The following is a 25,003-nucleotide window of genomic DNA, read 5'->3' as shown; positions in this document are numbered from 1 at the left end:
GCAGGCAAAAAGAGGAGGAGATGCCAATTCTGCCCCCAAAGAAGGACTGTAACACAAATACTATGTGCTGCATACGCTAATTAGAATTGATTGATTTATGTTCTTCACATTTTTGTTTTGTATCTATAGACAGCTAGCTTCTGTTCTCCTCTGGGAACATTGACTTCAATACAAAACCTAGGAGGCTCATGGTTCTCACCCCTTTCTATAGACTTACACAGTAATGATGACTCTTTCAAGAGGACATCCTCCAACCTATCAGTTCTCTTGCAGCATTAACTGACATTTTGCCCACCCAATCAAGAATGAATCTAGTACTTAAAGCATTAAGCTACAGCTAGCTAGCACTGCAGTGAGTCATTGACTCAAAGAGAGAGAAAGACAATAGTTGAACCGTTTTGAACAGATACATTTCTTCCATTATTAAGTCGATGCACGAGAGAGCGAGAGAGAGAGAGAGAGAGAGAGAGAGAGAGAGAGAGAGAGAGAGAGAGAGAGAGAGAGAGAGAGAGAGAGAGAGGGAGAGGGAGAGAGATAGAGAGATAGAGAGATAGAGAGAGAGAGAGAGAGAGAGAGAGAAAGAGAGAGAGAGAGAGAGAGAGAGAGAGAGAAAGAGAGAGAGAGAGAGAGAGAGAGAAAGAGAGAGAGAGAGAGAGAAAGAGAGAGAGAGAGAGAGAGAGAGAGAGAGAGAGAGAGAGAGATATTTGGTTGTAATTTTTTAAACTTTCACTTAGCTAGTGAATGCAGCAAGCTAATTTAGCCTACTCAAACACTCAGCTTAAACAGAGAGTGATGCTATGTTACCTATCCAACACTGGAACTCTTCCAAGTCAAGATAAGCTTTTGGTTTTAGTCATTTATTGCCAAGGGGCCTGCCGGTGTAACTGCTAAACTGCTAGCTAACTGTACACTGTGCTGCATGATTGTAGCGGGTTTACTAACGCGCTAGTTCTAGTAACTATGTTGACTTGACGTTAGCTAATATGGTGACGACGATGTAGGCTGTGTGTAGCGGATCGCGAACGTGATCTGAAGGAAAGATTTTTTTTGCCTGGTCACAGACAGCTGATGTGTTGTGCACTGAAGTCAACAAGCGAAGGGAAAGGGTGAAGAGGAGAGCACGTAGATGTGAGAAGGAATTACCCAACGATCAAAGGGACCATGCTGTTTGTATGTGGCTGTTATGAAAGTTAACTGTGTTAGCGTGTGATCAGGGGTGTATTCATTCCACCGATTCTGTTGAAAAACGTTCTTAAATGGAAGTAAAGGTAACGAAACGGGGATAAACATACCTGAATTTGTCCAATAGAAACTGTAATGATTACATGCAAGGCGGTATTGAACGTGTCAATGTCTGTTACCTTGATTACTCCAATTTTTCTCAACCTGTAAACCTACCTCATAAACTTTCATTCATTGACTAGGTTGTAGCAACCTCATGATGGGAATAGGGAAAAATGTGTGTATCATGTAGTAGCCTAAATCTATTGATGTTACATTGAGCTGGGTTAATGGATGTGAATGACAGTCGTCCAATATGCTGTAATAGAAACAAGGCCATGCTCATAAAAACAAACAAAAAAATATTCCCTCATCTTAAACGGCACCAACCGCCACTGGTTCTACCACCACAAAACACCGTAGCTATATCTACAATTAGGTAGTGAAGACTTGTTCATGACAAAAAAAGCCTATATTAGCTACAGGTTTATCATTTTTGGTAAGATTAACTCGGGCTCTTCTGAGGTTGAAAGGGGGTTCAGTGGACAGTCATCTTGGTAACATTTTAGAACGTTAGGACAGCATATTGTAGCCCAACTTATTTTTTAGCTGTCCCATGAGAGTTATAAGACAGATCAGTGGCCTAATGTTTACAGAACACAATATAGACAGACATCAATCTCTATAATACAATATATTTTAAACTCTAGCTGCAAGATGGTGTGCTGTTCCTTTTTTATATCTGTTTCCTCACTGGTTCCATTGCTCATATTTGATGATAAGATTTCCTTTTCATCTATCTTTCATCTCTCTGTCTATTTGTCTTAATTCTTTACCTAGTGCTATTATACTGTCCCTTTTGTAGCCTAATGTTTGTAAACCTTAGGCTACATTTGTTTACTATACTGTATGTAAAGACACTACACCAGAGTTATTCTCGGGCCATTATAGTGAAGGGAACCCTGCACACTGTGTGTAACCTAAATGCATATAAACATTCCTTGAAGCAAGACGTTTCGGTACTGTACATACAGTGGCCCTCATCTATCAAACAAACAATTTCACTCTCTTTTCTACAATCTTTTGGTAAATAAGGCCCAGCGTGCAGGAGTTTCTTCAACGATTCTACTTGAGACTCCTACGCACCTATGACAAGACTTTGGCCTACTTCAAGTGTTTGTTCTATTGTCAGGTAGGTAAATAACCATAACAAAGCCCTGTTCCCCAGCCCAATAGGTCCTTATCATTTAAATATAAACACCGACTTTAATAATGAAGGCGGGCGGGGTGGAATAGACCTTTCAATAACTGAGTGGCTCTTTTCTGCCTTAGCTTATTTGTAGGTTATCATGTAGTGTCAGTTTGAGTTGTTTCATGAAAAAAGTTCCAAAAAAGTTCCAATAAATAATTTGCACCTCTACAATGTGAAAGAAAATGGTTATAAACTATTCACATCTATTTTAACACATGTACAGAATGGGGGAAGGCTACAATAGCAGAGTTCCTGATATCTCAAAACAAGTAGACTGCCTGTAGAGCAAAGAACACTGGCTTTCCACAGCTCACAATGCTTTCCACAGATTTTTTTTCAATATTTATTTTTTGCGAATCTATTTTATTCTATGGTCAAATGTTGCATAAAATTACAAGGTATGACAGTCAGAATCATGTGCCGGTTGTCAAGGTGGGTGTCATTACCTTTTATTTGCTTCCATAAAAACAACATGGACTGGGCTACCGATACAATACTACAAAAAGACGCACAATACAAAATCGTGTAGCTCATTTTTCCAAAACAAGAATCAAGTCGAGACAGCGACCAAAAATAAAGACAGATAAGTGTATTTTCTTACCTTGCTTCTGAGCTGTCCGGAGGTCGACACTTTCCGGATGAGTTTCTGCGGGCCTTCTTGTTCTCCCTCGCTGTCTGAAGACTCATCCACGGCCCCGGAGCCCCCGACAGCCCCCACCACATGGGCATGGATCCCCGTTGTCGAAGGGCCTTTCTCCGGCTCCTGTTGCGGAAAAGGATAAGACCAGTCCGGGTTAGTCTTCCCCCGGTCAGCCGCTCCCTTCCTCTCCGGGATGCGAGAGCTGGACAGTGGCTGGAAAGCGTCTTTCCTCGCCGTCATCTCGTCCCTCTTCTCAACCCTAATTAGCGCTGTAAGAACCGATATCTATATATCCAAGAACATACGTGCGCAGCTGTGCTCATGGGGACGTAGCATGTCTCGGTGCGGTGGGGTTTACTGGGGTAAAGCCTAGTTCAGGATGTGTTTATGGTTCCATCTTACATGCTCAGACCAGACTGAGGCTAGAGACCGCCTAGGCTGCCTCCCTCACACACAGACGCACCAGCAACCAACAACCGGTGGACCTGGAATAACCGGTGGACATCGCCATGGAATACCCTAGTGGTCGCAACAGAAGCAGTCCAACTCATACTGTAACTGTATAACTGTAACGGATTTCAAAATCCCACAAAAAAATATGAGCAAATTGAACATGCAAACTATATGGGCAATGTTAACTGTAGGCCTATGTCTTTTTGGGCTATAGCCATAGGCAGGAAATAAAATGATATAGCAATAGCCAATTTTCCAGATTTTGACTAATGATATGTTATTAATTCTAAAAAGGCATAGGATAATAATAAACAATTTGATATTGCGCGGTTATAATAGGTCTACAGATTGTCAGAACACTTTCGACTCATGAAACAAAACGGATACAAATTAGCACAGGGGGGTAGCCTATTCCTACTTTGGAAACGGAAAATGTAGCATATGGGTAAAGGGTTACATTCTTGTGCTGATATATGATATATTGATATATTGTATTGTAGAGAAACCATTCCATTGCTCAGGCTAAATGCCACTTGATAGCCTACTTTGCGATAATGTCACAGGAGAAGCCGCAGTCTTACAAAATATGTGATCTAAAAACACCATCAAATAAATAGAATAGGCTATTGACAACAAAAGTGTCCGATTTAACAGTCGTCTATAATGTAGCTACATGGATTAGGTTTGAACATAACATTGACCACTTGAATAGCAACTCCAGACAAAGACAACGAGCCTATAATCAGATACATGTTTAGTTTGTCTATAGGCTAACTTTGTTAAACATCAATCTGACTGTTCTATTGTTTTCACAGCAAAATACAATAGGGGTTGAGTTCTCAGAAAAGCAAAGGCATTCGGTTCTCCAAAAACAATGACTGATCTGGATGGTGACAAAAAATTACTTAGAAATTATTCTAAAACGGGAGAAAAACGTCTGTCTTTTCCCTTTCAGTGTTTAGTCTCGTAGACAAAAGGCAAGACTAAGAAGACCACACTATCTTATTTCACTAGAAATAATTTGGCAAAAGCTACTGACCAGTTCTTCCCATGCAGGGCTACGAGTATAATGGTATACATCTTCCATAGTCCCACTCAGTCCGTTCCGGGAAACCAGTCTAGAAATAGTATATGCAGATTAATGGATACAGCTGTCTGGTTAGCGTAAAACCGTCTATATATGGTTTGAGGTCCTGAACCAGGTAGGCCTCCTAGGCTATAATTCCGTGTTGTCTATTACTCCACTCTACCACCTCCTCTAAAATCTTCTCTGCCGCTTCCCTCGCCGCTGGTTCAAGGGCTGAGCCTCGTCAACCACGTGATAAAGTCAAACCCTTATATGGCACGGAGGATCACCGAGGGAGAACGGGGCACCTCCTCCCCAATCCTCCCTGCCTTTTTCATCGTCACTGGTTCAATAGGAGGGGGGTGACGCCATAAAAACGAAGACACTGCCTTAAACAATTTTGACAGAGTTCGTTTCATTCTCGCCCATTAAGAATAGAATGATTATGGATACACACAGTAGTTAAATATAAGCATTTTTCACAGAGGGTAGAAGAATGTTGACTCTTTCTGTATTTTGTTATAGCCTACAGACGAAATTAGTGTGAAGCATAGCAGGATTAATTTATGTATTCAGACAATATTTACTTGTACACAATAGTCACAAACAAGACAAAATAACAATATTTAATTTGAAGGTATGTTTAGGCCTAGGTCTAGATATTTAATTAATTTTGAAAAATTATAGACTAACAATTAATTACAAAACAGAAATGTCTTGATGAATAAGTGGACCATCTTCCCTCAGCCTATACGAATTCAGAAGCAAAAATTGCTTTAACACAGTGCCTCCTCTGCCTATAAGCAGATTGACTACACACAAACTGAGTTTAGGGGGCCTCAATTTACTTTTGGGAGTTAGAATAGTAGAACACAAATATTGCAATTGGTACTGAATCAGCAGTTTTCCTCGTTATGTCCATCCCTGACAGTCAATTACCCATGTCAGCTAACATTTATAAATGTCTTGGTAAATTAGTCTAGCCAGCTATCCAAACCTTGTAGTAATCATGGCTGAATTAGGGCTACTGACCAGGCGCGAAGGGCACGTGCCCAGGGGCCCTGACCTCCAGAGGGTCTCCACTGATTTTCTTTGTCACCCAGATATCTTATGAACATGGAATAGATCAAGGCAAAATGTATAGAATTGCAGGAAATTTGCTTTAAAACTGCAACATTTTCTCTCCACTTCTTGGCATGTGTCCTCAGATCCTCAGAAACGTCTACAGCTGCACCATTGAGATCATCTTGACTGGCTGTATCACTGGTTGGTATGGCAACTGACTGGCATCCAATCATAAGTCGCTGCAGAGGGTAATGCGTACGGCCCAGTACATCGATCGGGCCGAGCTCCCTGCCATCCAGGACCTCTATACCAGGCGGTGTCAGAGGAAGGCCCTAAAAATTGTCAAAGACTCCAGCAACCCAAGTCAAACTGATCTCTCTGATACCGCACAGCAAGCGATACCGGAGCGCCAAGTCTGGGACCAAAAGGCTCCTGAACAGAAGACTGCTGAACAGTTAATCAAATGGCTCTCTGGACTATTTGCATTGACCACTTTTTTTAGCACAGACTTTCTTGCACTGGCTCTATGCACACTCATTGGACTCTACTCACACACTCACATATACTACACTGACACTTCAACACACACATACACACACACACTACATACGCTCACACATAAAACACACACACACACACATCCACATTGACACATCTTTCATACTCTTCACATATGCTGCTACTACTCCGTTTTTTATCTATCATGATTGCCCAGTCACTTTTACCCCTACCTACTTGTACATACAGTATTACCTCAATTACCTCAACTATCTTGTATCCCTCACATTGACTCGGTACCGGTACTCCTTGTATATAGCCTCATTATTTTTATTTTATTGTTACTATTTCCTTTTTTTATTTAGCAAATTGTTTTTGCTTTTTAACTCTGAATTGTTGGAAAAGCATTTCAAAGTGAAGTCTACACCTGTTGTATGCAGGTGTGGTTTGATTTAGCAAAAGGTGTAGAATTCCTGGAAATTATCATTAAATGTCATTTTTTTCTCCCGCCCCATACCAAGATGTACGTTGACATTTATTGCCATGAATCAGGTGTGTGCCTTTCCAAATCATGTCCAATCAATTGAATTTTCCACAGGTGGACTCCAATCTAGTTGTAGAAACATCTCAAGGATGATCAATGGAAACAGGATGCACCTGAGCTCAATTTCGAGTCTCATAGCAAAGGGTCTGAATACTTATGTAAATAAGGTATTTCTGTTTTTTTTTTTATACATTTGCAAAAAAATCTAAAAACCTGTTTTCACATTGTCATTATGGGGTATTGTGTGGAGATTGCGAAATATTTTTTTAAATGTAATCATTTTTAGAATAAGGCTGTAATGTAACAAAATGTGGTAAAATCAAGGGGTCTTAATACTTTCCGAAGGCACTGTATATATTCTAGTCATACTTTATCAAAATACTTTTCAAAATCTGCTATGAAGACCTGGCCTGGTTTCTTTGATGTTTCAAAGTGTTTTAAGTAATTGTCATATATTATATGTCTGATCAGAAAGAACAATATCTGGTAAAACCATTTAATTCTATGCACTATGCATTTTGCCAGGATTTGTGCTTCACAACATTGCAATGTAAGAGGCCTCCAGTTTTTTAAATTAACTTTATATTTACCACACAGGTCCTGTTTCAGTAGTCGTGAAATCAGACCATCTTGCTGAGTACCTGATAGTCTACCATTTTTATAGGAGAAGTTCAAACATGCTAATACTGGATATTTGAGTACATGAAGACATGTCTGATATCAAATCAAATCAAAGTTTATTTGTCACGTGTGCAGAATACAACAGGTGTAGACCTAACAGTGAAATGCTTACTTACAGGCTCTAAACAATAGTGCAAAATAGGTATTAGGTGAACAATAGGTAAGTAAAGAAATAAAACAACAGTTAAAAGACAGGCTATATACAGTAGCGAGGCAATAAAAGTAGCGAGGCTACTTACAGACACTGGTTAGTCCGGCTGATTGAGGTAGTATGTACATGTAGATATGGTTAAAGTGACTATGCATTAATGATGAACAGAGAGTAGCAGTAGCGTAAAAAGAGGGGTTGGCGGGTGGTGGGACACAATGCAGATAGCCCGGTTAGCCAATGTGCGGGAGCACTGGTTGGTCAGTCCAATTGAGGTAGTATGTACATGAATGTATAGTTAAAGTGACTATGCATATATGATAAACAGAGAGTAGCAGCAGGTTGGGGGGGGGGGGGGGGTGAACACAATGCAAATAGTCCGTGTAAACATTTGATTACCTGTTCAGAAGTTTTATGGCATGGGGATAAAAACTGTTGAGAAGCCTTTTTGTCCTAGACTTGGCACTCCGGTACCGCTTGCCATGTGGTAGTAGAGAGAACAGTCTACAACAGTCCACGATAATCTCCTTAATCTTGGTTACGTTGAGGGATAGGTTGTTATTCTGGCACCACCTAGCCAGGTCTCTGACCTCCTCCCTATAGGCTGTCTCGTTGTTGTCGGTGATTGGGCCTACCACTGTTGTGTCGTGTGCAAACTTAGTGATGGTGTTGGAGTCGTGCCTGGCCATGCAGTCGTGGGTGAACAAGGAGTACAGATGGGGACAGAGCACGCACCCCTGGGGAGCTCCAGTGATGAGGATCCGCGTGGCGGATGTGTTGCTACCTACCCTTACCACCTGGGGGTGGCCCGTCAGGAAGTCCAGTATCCAGTTGCAGAGGGAGGTGTTTAGTCCCAGGATCCTTAGCTTAGTGATGAGATTTGAGGGCCTTATGGTGTTGAACGCTGAGCTGTAGTCAATGAATAGCATTCTCACATAAGTGTTCCTTTTGTCCAGGTGGGAAAGGGCAGTGTGGAGTGCAATAGAGTTTGCATCATCTGTGGATCTTTTTGGGCGGTATGCACATTAGATTGGGTCTAGGGTTTCTGGGATAATGGTGTTGATGTGAGCCATTACCAACCTTTCAAAGCACTGTCTGTAATAGTCTGCAAGCCCTGCCACATGATATACCTGTACTTGTATGTTTGTTTTCTTAAACTTGCATCATGTTGTCTCCATGGCAGGAGTTGCGAGTGTCGAATAGCAGGATGTCCAAGAACTGGGTGCGTGTTCAATGTATATTTTCAGTTTAGATTAAATTTAACGCTCAGCCTATTTGAAATTGAATTATGGTTTACTGAACATTTTTTATAATGCATTATACTACAATAATATGAATGTTGAAAATGTCTATCAATTTCCAGACCCACCATCTCTTGCAATCTTCCAGGTTCAAGGTGAAGCTAAGGTGAAGCTAATCACCTCTCTGTCCTCTACCATGTGTAAGATTTGTGTGTGTGATGTAGTGCTAGAGAAGTGTGCCCAAGGCCAAGGCAAGCTACAGGTCACTTATTTTGTTGAGTTCATCTTGTAGTACGTTTACCTATCTGGGCATAGGCCCTAAAGTTCTGCAGTTATTTGAAGTCATCTTTATTTTATGTTTCAACTTATTTTACGATTCATATTTATTGTACAATGTTCCTGCAAACCTTTTCGCCCTGTTTCTCACTGGAGCTCGAAGAGAAAATAAAAGCAACCCAAACTTGTATCAAATCAAATCAAATTGTACTTGTCACTTGCGCCGAATACAACAGGTGTAGTGTGAAATGCTTACTTACAAGCCCTTAACCAACAATGCAGTTCAAGAAATAGAGTTAAGAAAATATTTACTAAATAAACTAAAGTAAAAAACTAAATAAAAGTAACACAATAAAATTACATGACAATAACGAGGCTATAAACAGGGAGTACAGGTTACTTGAGGTCATTTGTACATAGGGGTAAAGTGACTATGCATAGATAATAAACAGCGAGTAACAGCATTGCAAAAACAAGGGGAGGCATTTGTAAATAGTCCGGGTGGCCATTTGATTTGTTTAGTTGTTCAGCAGCCTCATAGCTTGGGGGTAGAAGCTGTTAAGGAGCCTTTTGGACCTAGACTTGGCGCTCCGGTACCGCTTGCCGTTCAGTAGCAGAGAGAACAATCTATGACTTGGGTGACCATTTTTTAGGTCTTCCTCTGACACCGCCTAGTATATATGTCCTGAATGTCAGGAAGCTTGGCCCCAGTGATGTATTGGGCCATACGCACTATAATTCCTGGTGGCACCACTCTTTCCTTCACCTTAGGCCCTAGGTCTCTTTCTTTTTACACAATTTCTTACACTATTACGATTGTTTCCCTATCTGTGCTTTTACTTACAGTCCACGTTAATTACATGCTAATACTTGCTAATAGGCGTAGATACTAGTTTACTGTGGAATTAGGAACTAGGTAGTTGAAGTGGTAGATGTGATTCCACTACGGAAGACATTTCTCACGGACACATTTTGTTCATCATTTATTATCTTCCGCCAATTGAAAGGTTGTCGGCGTAGCTACATTATGAAACCAGCATGAGGGAACGTAGTTAACTGCTAAATAACAGTCAAAACGGTCTTGTATTTTTGGATTCTGACTTCGATAACTTCTGTAATTCACCATGCATTCGCAGATCCTGTGCAAAGGCACGGCTGCGGCTGTGGCTGCGAGGAGAATGCGGAATATTTTAGGTCCTGTCCTGGGCAAAGGCGGCTGGACGTGGAATACTCATGAGGTCAAACTCCTCAATACATCGGCAGGTGACTGACCCTAGCTAACGTTAATAGTAACACTACAGGCTATTATCATAGTGTTCAACTATTGTTTTTGAGCCTAAAACCCCACTTTTGTCGTCTTTACATGTATATTTAAAGTGGGCTGATGTAACAGGCTAGCAAGTTAGCTAGCTAGCCACACCATGGAAGTAACTAGATTGTTAGCTAGCTGTCACCTGTCACCTACATTTCGTATGTTGCTGGTAGTTAGCTAGCTAAGAGTTTTACAACTACTGTAATCCAAGCTATCAGATTACACTGTCACACTCACATAACATGGTACATTTCCCGAAACAAATCATCCCTAGTTAACGTTAGGCCTACTCCTATTGGTTTTTACTTATGTGGCATTTGTTCCTGCAAACGTTGTATTAGTTTTGTGTGTGGCATCAATCACTGTATTGTACACAATCTTTTTTCTTCTGTGTGTCAGGTGACACAGTGAAGATAGGGGAGATCTCCTACCAGCTCAAAACACCCAGGAACCCAGAGCTAGTGCCCATCAATCACAGTATGTAGCACCAGTGATATGCTCTACCTTCAATGCAATGTATTTCTGTCTGTGTGTTGTGTATGAGCGAGATAATGAATGAGACAGTGAGTTTGTGTTTGCATGTCCTTCCTTGTGTTTTTAGTGTCAGAGACCCTGCCCCAGACTGTGGTCCAGCACCTGCGTTGGATCATGCAGAAGGATCTGTTGGGTCAGGATGTGTTCCTCATCGGACCCCCTGGACCCCTACGACGATCCATCGCCATGAAGTACCTGGTGAAAACAAACACACACACTCACTCTACTAGTCCACTGAGGAATCAAATTTTAATTGTCACATGCTTCATAAGCAACATGTGTAGAATAACAGTGCTTACGGTGCCTTCCCAAAAATGCAGAATACAATAAGACATATAATAATAGAAAAATTAATTGTAACACTTATTACACAATGAGCAATGATAGTGAGTCGATGTGCAGGGTTACGAGGACATTGAGTTAGATATGTACATATACAGTTGAAGTCGGAAGTTTACATACACTTAGGTTGGAGTCATTAAAACTAGTTTTTCAACCACTCCACAAATTTCTTGTTAACAAACTATAGTTTTGGCAAGTCGGTTAGGACATATACTTTGTCCATGATACAAGTAATTTTTTCCAACATTGTTTACAGTCAGATTATTTCACTTATAATTCACTGTATCATAATTCCAGTGCGTCAGAAGTTGACTGTGCCTTTAAACAGCTTGGAAAATTCCAGAAAATGATGTCATGGCTTTAGAAGCTTCTGATTGGCTAATTGACATAATTTGAGTCAATTGGAGGTGTACCTGTGGATGTATTTCAAGGCCTACCACCAAACTCAGTGCCCCTTTGCTTGACATCATGGGAAAATAAAAACAAATCAGCCAAGACCCCAGAATTTTTTTTGAGACCTCCACAAGTCTGGTTCATCCTTGGGAGCAATTTCCAAACGCCTGAAGGTACCATGTTCATCTGTACATACAATAGTACGCAAGTATAAACACCATGGGACCACGCAGCCATCATACCGCTCAGGAAGGAGATGCATTCTGTCTCCTAGAAATGAATGTATTTTGGTTTGAAAAGTGCAAATCAATCCCAGAACAACAGCAAAGGACCTTCAAATCATATGTATTGGTCACATACACATGGTTAGCAGATGCGAGTGTAGCGAAATGCATGTGCTTCTAGTTCCGACAACGCAGTAATATCTAACAAGTAATCGAACAATTTCACAACAAGTGCCTTATACACACAAGTGTAAAGGAATGAAGAAGATTATGGTAAAGCACCTTGTGAAGATGCTGGAGGAAACGGGTACAAAAGTATCAATTTCCACAGTAAAACGAGTCCTATATCGACATAACCTGAAAGGCCGCTCAGCAAGGAAGAAGCCACTGCTCCAAAACCGCCATAAAAAGCCAGACTACAGTTTGCAACTGCACATGGGGACAAAGATCACACTTTTTGGAGAAATGTCTTCTGGTCTGATGAAACAAAAATAGAACTGTTTGGCCATAATGACCATCGTTATGTTTGGAGGAAAAAAGGGGAGGCTTGCAAGCCGAAGAACACCATCCCAACCGTGAAGCACGGGGGTGGCAGGATCATGTTGTGGGGGTGCTTTGCTGCAGGAGTGATTGGTGCACTTCACAAAATAGATGGCATCATGAGGAAGGAAAATTATGTGGATATATTGAAGCAACATCTCAAAGACATCAGTCAGGAAGTTAAAGCTTGGTCGCAAATGGGTCTTCCGAATAGACAATGACCCCAAGCATACTTCCAAAGTTGTGGCAAAATGGCTTAAGGACAACAAAGTCAGGGTATTGGAGTGGCCATCACAAAGCCCTGACATCAATCCCATAGAAAATGTGTGGGCAGAACTGAAAAAAGCATGTGCGTGCAAGGAGGCCTACAAACCTGACTCAGTTACACCATCTCTGTCAGGAGGAATGGGCCAAAATTCACCCAACTTATTGTGGGAAGCTTGTGAAAGGCTACTCAAAACGTTTGACCCAAGTTAAACAATTTATAGGCAATGCTACCAAATACTAATTGAGTGAATGTAAACGTATGACCCACTGGGAATGTGATGAAAGAAATAAAAGCTGAAATAAATCATTTTCTCTACTATTATTCTGACATTTCACATTCTTAAAATAAAGTGATGATCCTAACTGACCTAAGACAGGACATTTTTACTTGGATTAAATGTCAGGAATTGTGAAAAACTTGTGAATTTCCAAAACCTATGTTCAACAGTAGCATAGCGCCATAGTTACTATTACTAGTACTATTAGTTACTATTACCATACAATAAACTATCAAAAGCTATGTGATAACTAATTACTATTAGTGCAAGTATACACTGTACATCATTATTGAGTGTTTTTAAAGTGTTATGGAGTACTCTAGTATTAGGAAGTGTTCTAAAGTGTTGTGTTGACTTTCCTGATTGGTTAGGAGCTGACTAAGAGGGAGGTGGAGTATGTAGCTCTGTCCAGAGACACTACAGAGACAGATCTCAAACAAAGAAGAGAGATACGATCTGGAACAGCCTTTTACATAGACCAGGTGAGTACCGTTCATATGTCCGTCAGCCCATCCGTCCGTCAATCTATCTGTATGCACTATATAGCTATCAATGTGAAGTTCTGAAAAGGTGTTTTAAAACTTTGGTCAGATATGTCAGTGGTGTGAACATTAAGACATTTAGTATTTTGTTATTGCAGCTACATGCTGATGGTTATACGCTTTCTTGTTAAAAACGGCACTCATTTGTTGGTTTCCGATGAGAGCACCTCAATGATCAAAGCTCCACTCTCCAGCAGCACTGGTTAGATAAGTTGCTGTCAATATAAAGACCCTTTTCCTGGTTGGTTTATTTGTGGCTTGGTTCTACACTTGGGCTGGGAATTGCCAGGGACCACACAATACTATATCATGATGCTTAGGTGCCTATACGATATGTATTGCAATTCTATATGTATCACGATTTATCACAGTTGTATATGTATTGCGATTCGATACTGCTATTTTATAGCGATTCGATGTTCCAAACATATTGCTCACTATGTCTGCTGCAGAGGGTCGAAAGAGAGCCAAAATAAAAACGTTTTGATCCGTCATTGAAATAAAAGTGCTGAAAACATGTTCGCTCGCCATTTTAAAAGGAAGTTTGAGGCCAAACTATAGGAGGAGAAATACCAACGTTTTGGTGCAGGTACAGCCGACTAGCGCTAGCCAACCTTAATAACTGCCTTTTTAGAGAATCGATACTTGTACAGTAGTCATAGAATCAATATAATATTGCGATACTCTACTGTTTCGATTTTCCCTCCATCCCTATTCTACACTAACCATCTAATGATCAGTGAGATCCACCAGGACACAGTCCATTCTGTGAGCTGGTGAGCTAGCTAGCTCATACATCTGAAAGCAGTATCAATGATTTTGCCAGGTAACATTCCTCAACATTTAAAAATAACTTAATATTTCATAAAGATTGGATAGAATTTATGCGGACATGTTATTACTGACTTGTCACCAATGTTCCCGCTAAGCTGTGCGCAGGCGTGTAGCTCCCCAGGACTGCCACGCTGAATAAATATCAGCCCGCTCAGAGAAACATGAGATTGAACTTCAACTTTCTAGAGTTTTTCCACTTAGTTAACACTATCAACGTTTCCCTTTCTGTGGGAACTGTGATTGAATCAACGCAGTATTAGCCACTTTCAATGCAACATACTGAAACAGAACAAACTATGCAACACTTAGTATGCAAAACTAGCTATGCAAGAATTTTTGTTGTCGGCAGAACGCACCAGAGTAGGATTCTATTGCAATGATAGGCTCGACTCAGCCCATACTCTACACAGACCCGCACGGCATAACCAATCAGAGCTGCAGTGGGCCTATTTGCAAATAGACTATTGCCATATATGGATCTGTGCCATTCACTTAAAACTGCACTGTGTTTACAGCATGAGCGGTCGTAAAATGTTATGGATTGCATTTTCTCCATTGTTTTTGATGGTAGGCCACTCTAGTAGGCCTACATTATGATCAAGTAGGCTACTGTAACTTAAAGCGGGTACAGCCTCAGTGTTCACAGTAAACGCGCAACGTTCATGTTTGCGCTCAGCAGACCTGAAATTTGCCCAGTTCAAATGATATATTTTTTGGCAAACCAATGCATGTCCCTTATTATTTAAAAAACATGGATGGAATTGTATCTCTCAACCTGACCCAAATAAGATGATGGTTCAATGAGATGGATAAGAGGATGCATATAGACTTCAGGGCTCGACATTAACACTTGTCCGGGACAAGTAAAAAACCTTTGAGTTTTTAGTAAATGTAAAAAATATCTATGCAAAAATTCTAGGGAATAATAATAATTTATATATTCATATTTATAATAAAATAATCATTTATAATAAAAATAATCAGGATGTTGTGTCAAATGGGGTAAATGGAGATGGAGGAACACCATGCTGTTTTTGACCCATTTCTGGATGTGGAAATTATATTTTAGATGGTGTCAGCATAATTTTATTTTCATGAATTTTGGAGTAGAATGTCCTTTTAAAAAGTCACCAGAATTGAGCTTCTGTCCTTCTACATAAAAATGATCCTTCCCGTGAGAATTTTTATGTAGAAGGACAGAAGCTCAATTCTGGTGACTTTTTAAAAGGACATTCTACTCCAAAATTCATGAAAATAAAATTATGCTGACACCATCTAAAATATAATTTCCACATCCAGAAATGGGTCAAAAACAGCATGGTGTTCCTCCATCTCCATTTACCCCATTTGACACAACATCCTGATTATTTTTATTATAAATGATTAGCAAGGTGACTCACGGCAGGGTAGCCTAGTGGTTAGAGCGTTGGACTAGTAACCGGAAGGTTGCAAGTTCAAATCCCCGAGCTGACAAGGTACAAATCTGTCGTTCTGCCCCTGAACAGGGCAGTTAACCCACTGTTCCTGGGCCGTCATTGAAAATAAGAATTTGTTCTTAACTTGATAAAATAAAAAATAAACATGTACAAAATGATCCTCTTTCACTAAAAGCATGATGGTCATGACTTTCTTACATGAAAGGGAAGGTTAACTTGGCCCCAGACAATTGCCCCTGCCGAGGCGCAGTTGATGAACAGGTGCCTTATTAAACCAATGCTACATAGGCCTACTTCAGTTGTAAAACCATCTCTCCAGCGCTTAATATTGGGAGCTGAGAAATCAATCTGACCTTTGGAAAGCTGGGATTCATATCTTAGTTAGTTATCTTGCTTTGAAGTAGCCTACTTTAGCCTTTTGATCCCTGATATATTGAATGAGGAATTATTTTATAAAGAAATGTTGTAATTGTGATGTTTTGTAGGATATGATGGGTGGCCAACCAGCCTCCAGGAGAGGATTAAAGGGGCAGTGTTGTATTTTGAGACCGGCTTGAATATGCAAAAATGCCAATAGAAAGAGGGTCACCTACATTTGAATGATAATAATACATTTTATTTTGTAAAGTGGTTCCTTGCATCATACAAAACCATTTTCAGTTATCTTTTTGGCCCATTTGTGTTACAGACCTTCTTTTGGGGGGGACAAGTGACAATCAAAATGTTAATGTCAAGCCCTGTAGACACTCATCCACTGGTCTCTACTCTGCCTAGAAACAGTCAGCTGGGTCACCATGGAGACAGGGTGTTAATAAACTGCAGTGATTCCCCCAGAGGGAAGCCCTCGGATCATCCTCTCCCTGGGGTTCAGATGATAGACCCTCAATGATTGATCCGAGGGCCATTCAATCAGGGAAAACATCACCCATTCTGCAATAATTCATTTTTGCGGCCTACTTTATTCAACTAGACAATATGTCAAATGTATAATTTGCTGCAAGGATCAAATTGCTGCAGGAAGAGGCAGAGCAATGTTGCTTTTGTGGCCTACTCCTCTCCTCCTCCTCCTCCTCTTCCTCCTCCTCCTCCTCCTCCTCCTCCTCCTCCTCCTCTTCTTCTTCTTCCAATGAAAACAAAGCAACCAGGATTAGTGTTTTCACCTCCTCTCCTCCCCCTCTTCCCCGCTGGCCACCATCCATCCCATCAAAGAGAAAACAGGTTTCCATTGTTCCCATGGCAACAGGTGCTGAATAGCTGCACCATTATGGATTGAGCTAATTGGTGTCAACAATATTCACAAATTTGTCATTTACTTCAGCAATGGCTGTTTTGGCTAGATTTGTTTGTGTGTGTGTGTGGATCGGGATGCATGAAACTGGTTTTCTGTCAGGATTGGGTACTAGCAGAAGGGTGTGTTGATAAGAGCATCAGTGTATTCCTGGGGGCCTTGCGCTCATTTGGAGACCTATATTCAGGCTTTGTGTGTCAACCCATCTGCTCTCCCCTCTCTTCTTGCCTCTCTTCTCTCACTAATAGACTCCTCCAATTCAACATCTTTGTAGTCAGCATCTAATATAGATCCAGGGCTGGAAATAATCACTGTCCCCAGAGATTCTTCTGCCATTGAAATCCTTGGGCGGGCCGCCTAAGCATTTTATTGGGCCACCTAAGCCCAGTTGGTGTTTTCTTAGTGTTATTTTTTTAAATATATTTCCGGCATAAAAATGCTTTAAGATATAAAGTATGTAGAAAAGATAATGGACTAATATATATTTTTTATAATATAATCTTTGAGAACTAACAATCACCAAAATTAAAGCTAGACAGTCAAGGAGAATTGAAAATTCCAAAAACAATGAATTTAGCAGTATGGATTTTATTATGGTTGAGCAAAATAACACAGCATTAGTCATGACAAAATGTGTATTGCAGGATAATAGCTTTAAAACGGCAATATTTTATCTTAGCTCCATGGCAGAATATGTCGAATCGCAGGAAATTTGTTTTAAAACTGCAAAAAAATCGAATTGAGAAATGTGTGGAAGAGGCCCTCCCGAGTGGCGCAGCGGTCTAAGGCGTTACTACAGACCCCGGTTCATTCCTGGGCTGTGCCACAACCAGCCGTTGACGGGTGTCCCATTGGACGGTGCACAATTGGCCCAGCGTCGTTCGGGTTAGGGGAGGGTTCGGCCAGGGGGGTCTTTACTTGTCTCATCACGTCCTAGCAAGTTCTTGTGGAGGGCCGGGTGCCTGCAGGCTGTTCACGGTATCCAGTTGAACGGTGTTTCCTCTGACACATTGGTGCGGCTGGCGGGTGTTAAGGAGCGTGGTTAGGCGGGTCATGTTTCGCAAGACGCGTGACTCCACTTTCACCTCTCCCGAGCCCGTTGGGGAATTGCAGTGATGAGACAAGATCGTAATTGAAATTGGGACATTTTTGGAAATGTGGAATTGCAGGAAATTGGCTTAAAATTGCAAACATTTCTCTACACCACCTAGATGGGGGCCGCTCAAATGTTCTCTAAAATTCAGCTACGCCACATATCTCGCCCCCTGCCATGCCAACCACCTAAGTCCCTTTTTGATCCAAAAAAAACCAACCTGGTCCTTTGAAATCAGGTCCAACTCTAATTATATTAAACATCCTCCAACCCAGGAGGCTAGTCAATCTGCAAATAGACGTCATTACAGTGATTGGAATCTCACCTTCAATAATGACCTAGTTGGACCAATGAATGCCCTAGCCTTGTGCTTTAGCTTATTCTATGGCATGACAACAGGAACGGAGTGGCTGGAGTCGATTATGGGTTATTGAGAATATTGAGTGCTACCGTACCATTTCAGTTTCAAGTAAGACTTTCTCTAAGAATCAAGGAACTTTTTCTTCCTGCTTCCTGTGACATAGCCTAACCCCCAGATCTACAGATAACTGCCAAAATAATGGAAACACTTAGTAAATGAGGGATACAAAGTGTAATGAAAGCAGGTGCTTCCACACAGGTGTGGTTCCTGAGTTAATTAAGCATTTAACATCCCATCATGCTTAGGGTCATGTATAAAAATGCTGGGCAAGCCATTATTTTGTCTACCATGGCTATACTCACATAGGATGAAAATGTCCCCATCCACAAGGTATAAGTGGTTACTGAATGTTTTGATGAGCATGAAAATGAAGTAAACCATATGCCATGGCTGTCTCAGTCACCAGATCTCAAACCAATGAAACACTTATGGGAGATTCTGGAGCGGTGCCTGAGACAGTGGTTTCCACCACCATCAACAAAACACCAAATTATGGAATATCTTGTGGAAGAATGGTGTTGCAACCCTCCAATAGAGTTCCAGACACTAGTAGAATATATGTCCCGGTACGTTGAAGCTGTTCTGGCTCAAGGTGGCCCAACACCCTGTTAAGACATTTTATTACGGAGTTTCCTTTATTTGGGCAGTTACATGTAGCTATCAAGTCAACTCCAGCTACTAGCTAGCCAGTTCTCTTGCGTCTTTTCTCCAGCTTCCAGGCCATGTCCAACGTAAGGCAACAGTCCCATTGCTCTGTGGGGTTCTTATTATAAAAAGCCAGAGAAACTATTTTGAGGGATGTTTTTCTTTCTCTTCCAACCATGTCGTCCTCTTCTGTATCCAAACCCAGCACAACACACACACACAACACACACACACACGCACACACACAAGGCCTGCTTATGGTTTTGCGTCCTCTCGCCATCCTGCGTCACTCCACATTTCTACCAATTATCTGATTACAGTGTCCTCTGGGCTGAAAATGGACCAATGGTTTATATATAGTCATCTGGTTCCAGCTATAGTTTTTATGGTTGCTCTTCCCAGAGACCCGGGCCGTGTATTTACATGTAAACCTAATTATATGGCAACATCGCTCTGTGGTCGGCCCAGATGGCTAAAGTTTCTTGCCTTTGACGTCAGAGCTGTTTGATTTGCCTACACACACACACACACACACACACACACACACACTCACACAGTTTTATCTTCTTAACACAATAGACCTATCACACGTCTGGTTAGGGTAGAATATAGCCTGTGTTAAAATAGCCAGAGTGTTTTGACCCAGAAGGACTTTCTTAGGAAAGCATTATGGTAGGTCTGTGTTGTTCAACGAAGCGGTGGCAGTTTGACTATAAAGATAAGGGTAAACTTTTACGTAGTAATGTCGATATTGGAACATGGGTTGGGAAGGACAAGCAGAGGTAGTAGTGCTTGCAGATACCCAGGGATTCAGGGAATAGTCCTGTTAGCCTGATGTGTGTCAATCAACTCATCAACAAAGCAGTCAATCGATCAACCAATAAAACCAATCAGTTCATCACAGGTAATTTGCGTCGTTTTACAGTGTGTAGTTTATGTGTATTGTATAACTAAAGTTGTATTGCAGTGTGCGGTGCGGGCGGCGACAGAGGGCAGGATCCTGGTTCTAGAGGGGCTGGAGAAAGCGGAGAGGAACGTTCTCCCGGTTCTGAACAACCTGTTGGAGAACCGAGAGATGCAGCTGGAGGACGGACGCTTCCTCATGTCCTACCAGCGCTACGACAAACTACTGACGGTGAGACCTGTGTGTGTCAGCTGTGTGTGGGCGTATTGAGCAACGTGTGCTGCCCCAGCGTACAAGGGCAGTTGATTTAACCCTGTCCCCTGCAGGAGCACACCAAAGAGGAGCTGGATGCGTGGCAGATTGTGCGTGTGAGCGAGGACTTCCGGGTCATCGCCCTGGGACTTCCTGTCCCCCGGTACAAAGGCAACCCTTTGGACCCGCCCCTCCGATCCCGCTTCCAAGCCAGAGACATCTACTACCTACCCTTCAAGGTTAGAGCAACGATCCCAGATCAACTAGCCTATCCTACGGGCTATATTAATTACAGATGTGGGTAAGAAGGAGAAACACTTTGGAAGCACCAGTGTCGTGTCTGATTACTTCCTATTTCTTCTCTCTCAGGATCAGTTGGAAATCCTGTACGTTGTTGGACCAAACGTGCCTGCCGAGAGGTAAAGACACACACACTAATGCTGTACAACTTTGAACAGAGTTATAATTTAGTAATAGCCTAATACGTGTGCTGTGTTGTCTCTTTGTCTCTCAGGGTGTCCCAGCTGCTGTCGTTTGCCACCACTCTCTGTTCCCAGCAGTCATCCAACCTGGGTCTGCCTGATTTCCCTGTGGACAACCTGCCTCCTGCTCTAACAGTACTGGTAAGACCGATGGAGGGAGGGAGGGATGAGCGAAGCATGAAGGAGGGGGAGGAGAGGAGTGAGGGTATTGGGCTAGCCTTGGTCTGCCTGACTTCTCTGGGGACAACCTGACTCCTGCTCTCACAGTACTGGTAAGACCGATGGAGGGAGGGATGAGCGAAGCATGAAGGGGGGGGGGGAGAGGAGTGAGGGTATAGGGCTAGCCTTGGTCTGCCTGACTTCTCTGGGGACAACCCCCCTCCTGCTCTTCCAGTACTTTTGAGAAACGTCTGGAGGGAAATGGATGTAGAGGTGAGGGACAAGGGAGTGAGGACATAGAGCTGCTTGACAGATATCCTTGGTATGGGTCTACTCCTCCACATTATTAAGAGTCAATTCACCCACCAAACAATCAATCAATTAGACAATAAGTCAACCAACTTATCAATCAGTTATTTAGGCAATTTACAGTACCAGTCAAAAGTTTGGACACACCTATTCATTCAAGGATTTTTCTTTATTTTTTACTATTTTCTACATAATACTGAAGACATCAAAACAATGAAATAACACATATGGAATCATGTAGTAACCAAAAAAGTGTTAAACAAATATTTAAATATTTAATATTTGAGATTCTTCAAAGTAGCCACCCTTAGCCTTGATGATAGCTTTGCACGCTATTGGCGTTCTCTCAACCAGCTTCACCATATGCTGAGCACTTGTTGGCTGCTTTTCCTCCACTCTGCGGTCCAACTAATCCAAACCATCTCAAATGGTTTGAAGTCGGGTGATTGTGGAGGCCGGGTGATTGTGGAGGCCAGGTCATCTGATGCAGCACTCCATCCCTCTCCTTCTTGGTCAAATAGACCTTACACGGCCTGGAGGTGTGTTGAAAAACAAATGATAGTCCCACTAAGCGCAAACCAGATGGGATGGCGTATCGCTGCAGAATGCTGTGGTAGCCATGCTGGTTAAGTGTCCCTTGAATTCTAAATAAATCCCTGACATTGTCACCAGCAAAGCACCATCACACCTCCTCCTCCATGCTTCACATTGGGAACCACACACGCGCAGATCATCCGTTCATCTACTCTGCGTCTCACAAAGACACAGCTGTTGGAGCCAAAAATCTCATCAGACCCAAGGACAGATTTCCACCAGTTTAATATCCATTGCTTGTGTTTCTTGGCCCAAGCAAGTCTCTTCTTATTATTGGTGTCCTTTAGTAGTGGTTTCTTTGCAGCAATTCGACCATGAAGGTCTGATGTGTCTGTCTTTAACTGTGAAGCATTTATTTGGGCTGCAATTTGAGTTTCAGTTAACGCTAATTAACTTATCCTCTGCAGCAGAGGTAACTCTGGGTCTTCCTTTCCTGTGGCGGACCTCATGAGAGCCAGTTTCATCATTGCGCTTGATGGTTTTTGCGACTGCACTTGCAGAAACTTTCAAAGTTCTTTCCATAATATGGAGTTGGTCTTTTACCAAATAGGGCTATCTTCTGTATACCACCCCTACTTTCTCACAACACAATTGATTGGCTCAAACGCATTAAGAAGGAAAAAAAATCCACAAATTAACTTTTAACAAGGCACACCTGCTAATTGAAATGCATTTGAGGTGACTACCTCATGAAGCTAGTTGAGAGAATGCCAAGAGTGCGCAAAGCTGTCATCAATGCAAAGGGTGGCTACTTTGAAGAATCTCAAATATAACATATATATATTTATTTATTTTTACAATTTATTTTATTATTTTACCCCTTTTTCTCCCCAATTTCGTGGTATCCAATTGGTAGTGTCTACTGTCTTGTCTCATCGCTGCAATTCCCATACGGACTCGTACGGACTGCTTCTTGACACAACGCACATCCAACCCGGAAGCCAGCCGCACCGATGTGTCGGAGGAAACACCCTACATCTAGCAACCTGGTCAGCGTGCACTGCGCCCAGCCCGCCACAGGAGTCACTAGTGCGCGATGAGACAAGGATATCCCTGCCGGCCTAACCCGGACGACGCTGGGCCAATTGTGTGCCGCCCCATGGGCCTCCCGGTCGCGGCCGGCTGCGGCAGAGCCTGGGCTCGAAACCCAATGCAGTGCCTTAGACCACTGCGCCACCCAGGAGGCCCCAAATATAACATATATTTTGATTTGTTTAACACTTGATTCCATATGTGTTATTTCATAGTTTTGATGTCTTCATTATTATTATACAATGTAGAAAATAGTAAAAATAAAGAAAAACCCTTGAATGAGTAGGTGTGTCCAAACTTTTGAGTGATACTGTATATTCAGTTTCAACCAACCAACCAACCAACCAACCAACCCTTTCCCTGTTCCTGTGTTCTTCCAGGAGCATTTTCCCATGCTGTCGTCCCAGCAGCTAGTGCAGAGGCTCTACCCCTACCAAGCCATGTTGGGGAAGGAGGGCTGCACCGCCGTGGAGGGGGTTCTTAGTGTAAGAACACACACACACAGGCATGCACAGTTACACACACACACTCAGCTGACTGTTGTCGTCTCTCTCCAGAGGTTTGAGTTGCTGGACGCGTGTCAGCAGCCGGCTTCCAGTGCTGTCCTGAAGGTGGCGCCAGCGAACACAGAGCAGCCCGGCCAGCCTGGAGCCCAGGCTGACGTCACAGTCCGCATCACAGACAAGGACATCACCTTCCAGGTAACACAACCCCTTTGTGATTGTGAACCATTCTGTAGAGAAGGCTGACTACTGGGGCAGTGTGGGGTTTGGAGGAATGACATACCAGAGTTGAAAGAGATGTTCGGGTCCACAGCCATCTACTAGACGGTATATGGCTTTGGTCCTCAGTTCCAAGTCGCCTGGTCAGTGAGAATGGTGGCGTTATCTGCAGTTCTTTGAAAGCTCATTTTTGTTGTGTGTTTGAACTCTCATGTGGGACCCTGGAAGTGTGTGTGTTTGATCTTCTGTGAGGCCCCATATCTGCCGGATTATGAGAGAAAGGGCAGTACGTAATATGGATTAAAGATGGTGTGTGTTGATGTGTAACAAAATGGTGATATCTGGTTGTTTTTCTAGTTAATATGAACTCTCTGTTTTCTTTAGCATTACTGGATTCATCTCTCTCGTTTTCTCTTTATTTTTCTCTTTCTCTCTCTATATATACAGTGCATTCGGTCCTATTGAGGGGAAAGACAAATTAATCAATTTTAGAATAAGGTGTAACAAAATGTGGAAAAAGTCAAGGTGTTTGAATACTTTCCGAATGCACTGTGTGTGTGTGTGTGTGTGGCAAGAAATAATGTGAACCCTTTGGAATCACCTGGATTTCTGCATAAATTGGTCATCAAATTTGATCTGATCTTCATCTAAATTATATATTATATATATATACAGTGCCTTGAGAAAGTATTCGCCCCCCTTGAACTTTGCGACCTTTTGCCACATTTCAGGCTTCAAACATAAAGATATAAAACTGTATTTTTTTGTGAAGAATCAACAACAAGTGGGACACAATCATGAAGTGGAACGACATTTATTGGATATTTCAAACTTTTTTAACAAATCAAAAACTGAAAAATTGGGCGTGCAAAATTATTCAGCCCCCTTAAGTTAATACTTTGTAGCGCCACCTTTTGCTGCGATTACAGCTGTAAGTCGCTTAGGGTATGTCTCTATCAGTTTTGCACATCGAGAGACTGAATTTTTTTCCCATTCCTCCTTGCAAAACAGCTCGAGCTCAGTGAGGTTGGATGGAGAGCATTTGTGAACAGCAGTTTTCAGTTCTTTCCACAGATTCTCGATTGGATTCAGGTCTGGACTTTCAGGCCATTCTAACACCTGGATATGTTTATTTTTGAACCATTCCATTGTAGATTTTGCTTTATGTTTTGGATCATTGTCTTGTTGGAAGACAAATCTCCGTCCCAGTCTCAGGTCTTTTGCAGACTCCATCAGGTTTTCTTCCAGAATGGTCCTGTATTTGGCTCCATCCATCTTCCCATCAATTTTAACCATCTTCCCTGTCCCTGCTGAA

General features: G+C 41.9%; 2 protein-coding genes across 7 annotated transcripts in view; one reads left to right on the top strand and one right to left on the bottom strand.

Moving 5' to 3' along the window:
• The window catches only part of dgkh (diacylglycerol kinase, eta), an 81,325-nt gene extending 76,478 nt beyond the window's left edge, over window positions 1-4,847 (bottom strand). For 2 of the 6 annotated variants that reach the window (XM_036958713.1, XM_036958717.1), the window contains exon 1: window positions 3,075-3,747. In XM_036958713.1, coding sequence (XP_036814608.1) covers window positions 3,075-3,353 — 279 coding nt within the window. In that variant the 5' untranslated portion in view covers window positions 3,354-3,747. Of the gene's footprint in view, window positions 1-3,074; window positions 3,749-4,605 lie in introns of those variants that run through there. The other 4 variants (XM_036958716.1, XM_036958718.1, XM_036958719.1 and 1 more) reach the window with 4 other exon arrangements.
• A 5,205-nt stretch (window positions 4,848-10,052) lies between these two features.
• vwa8 (von Willebrand factor A domain containing 8) overlaps window positions 10,053-25,003 on the top strand; it is a 93,083-nt gene continuing 78,132 nt past the window's right edge. Inside the window, exons 1-10 of the mRNA XM_036958712.1 lie at window positions 10,053-10,348; window positions 10,797-10,874; window positions 10,999-11,129; window positions 13,347-13,457; window positions 20,202-20,369; window positions 20,465-20,629; window positions 20,760-20,809; window positions 20,905-21,013; window positions 23,347-23,451; window positions 23,524-23,667. Of these exons, the coding sequence (XP_036814607.1) occupies window positions 10,210-10,348; window positions 10,797-10,874; window positions 10,999-11,129; window positions 13,347-13,457; window positions 20,202-20,369; window positions 20,465-20,629; window positions 20,760-20,809; window positions 20,905-21,013; window positions 23,347-23,451; window positions 23,524-23,667 (1,200 nt within the window). The 5' untranslated portion in view covers window positions 10,053-10,209. The remainder of the gene's footprint in view (window positions 10,349-10,796; window positions 10,875-10,998; window positions 11,130-13,346; window positions 13,458-20,201; window positions 20,370-20,464; window positions 20,630-20,759; window positions 20,810-20,904; window positions 21,014-23,346; window positions 23,452-23,523; window positions 23,668-25,003) is intronic.

The sequence above is a fragment of the Oncorhynchus mykiss genome, chromosome 22, assembly GCF_013265735.2.
Source record: "Oncorhynchus mykiss isolate Arlee chromosome 22, USDA_OmykA_1.1, whole genome shotgun sequence".
Classification (NCBI taxonomy): Eukaryota; Metazoa; Chordata; class Actinopteri; order Salmoniformes; family Salmonidae; genus Oncorhynchus; species Oncorhynchus mykiss.
Note: the sequence above shows the minus strand (reverse complement) of the source record. Positions and strands in the feature narration are given on the sequence as shown.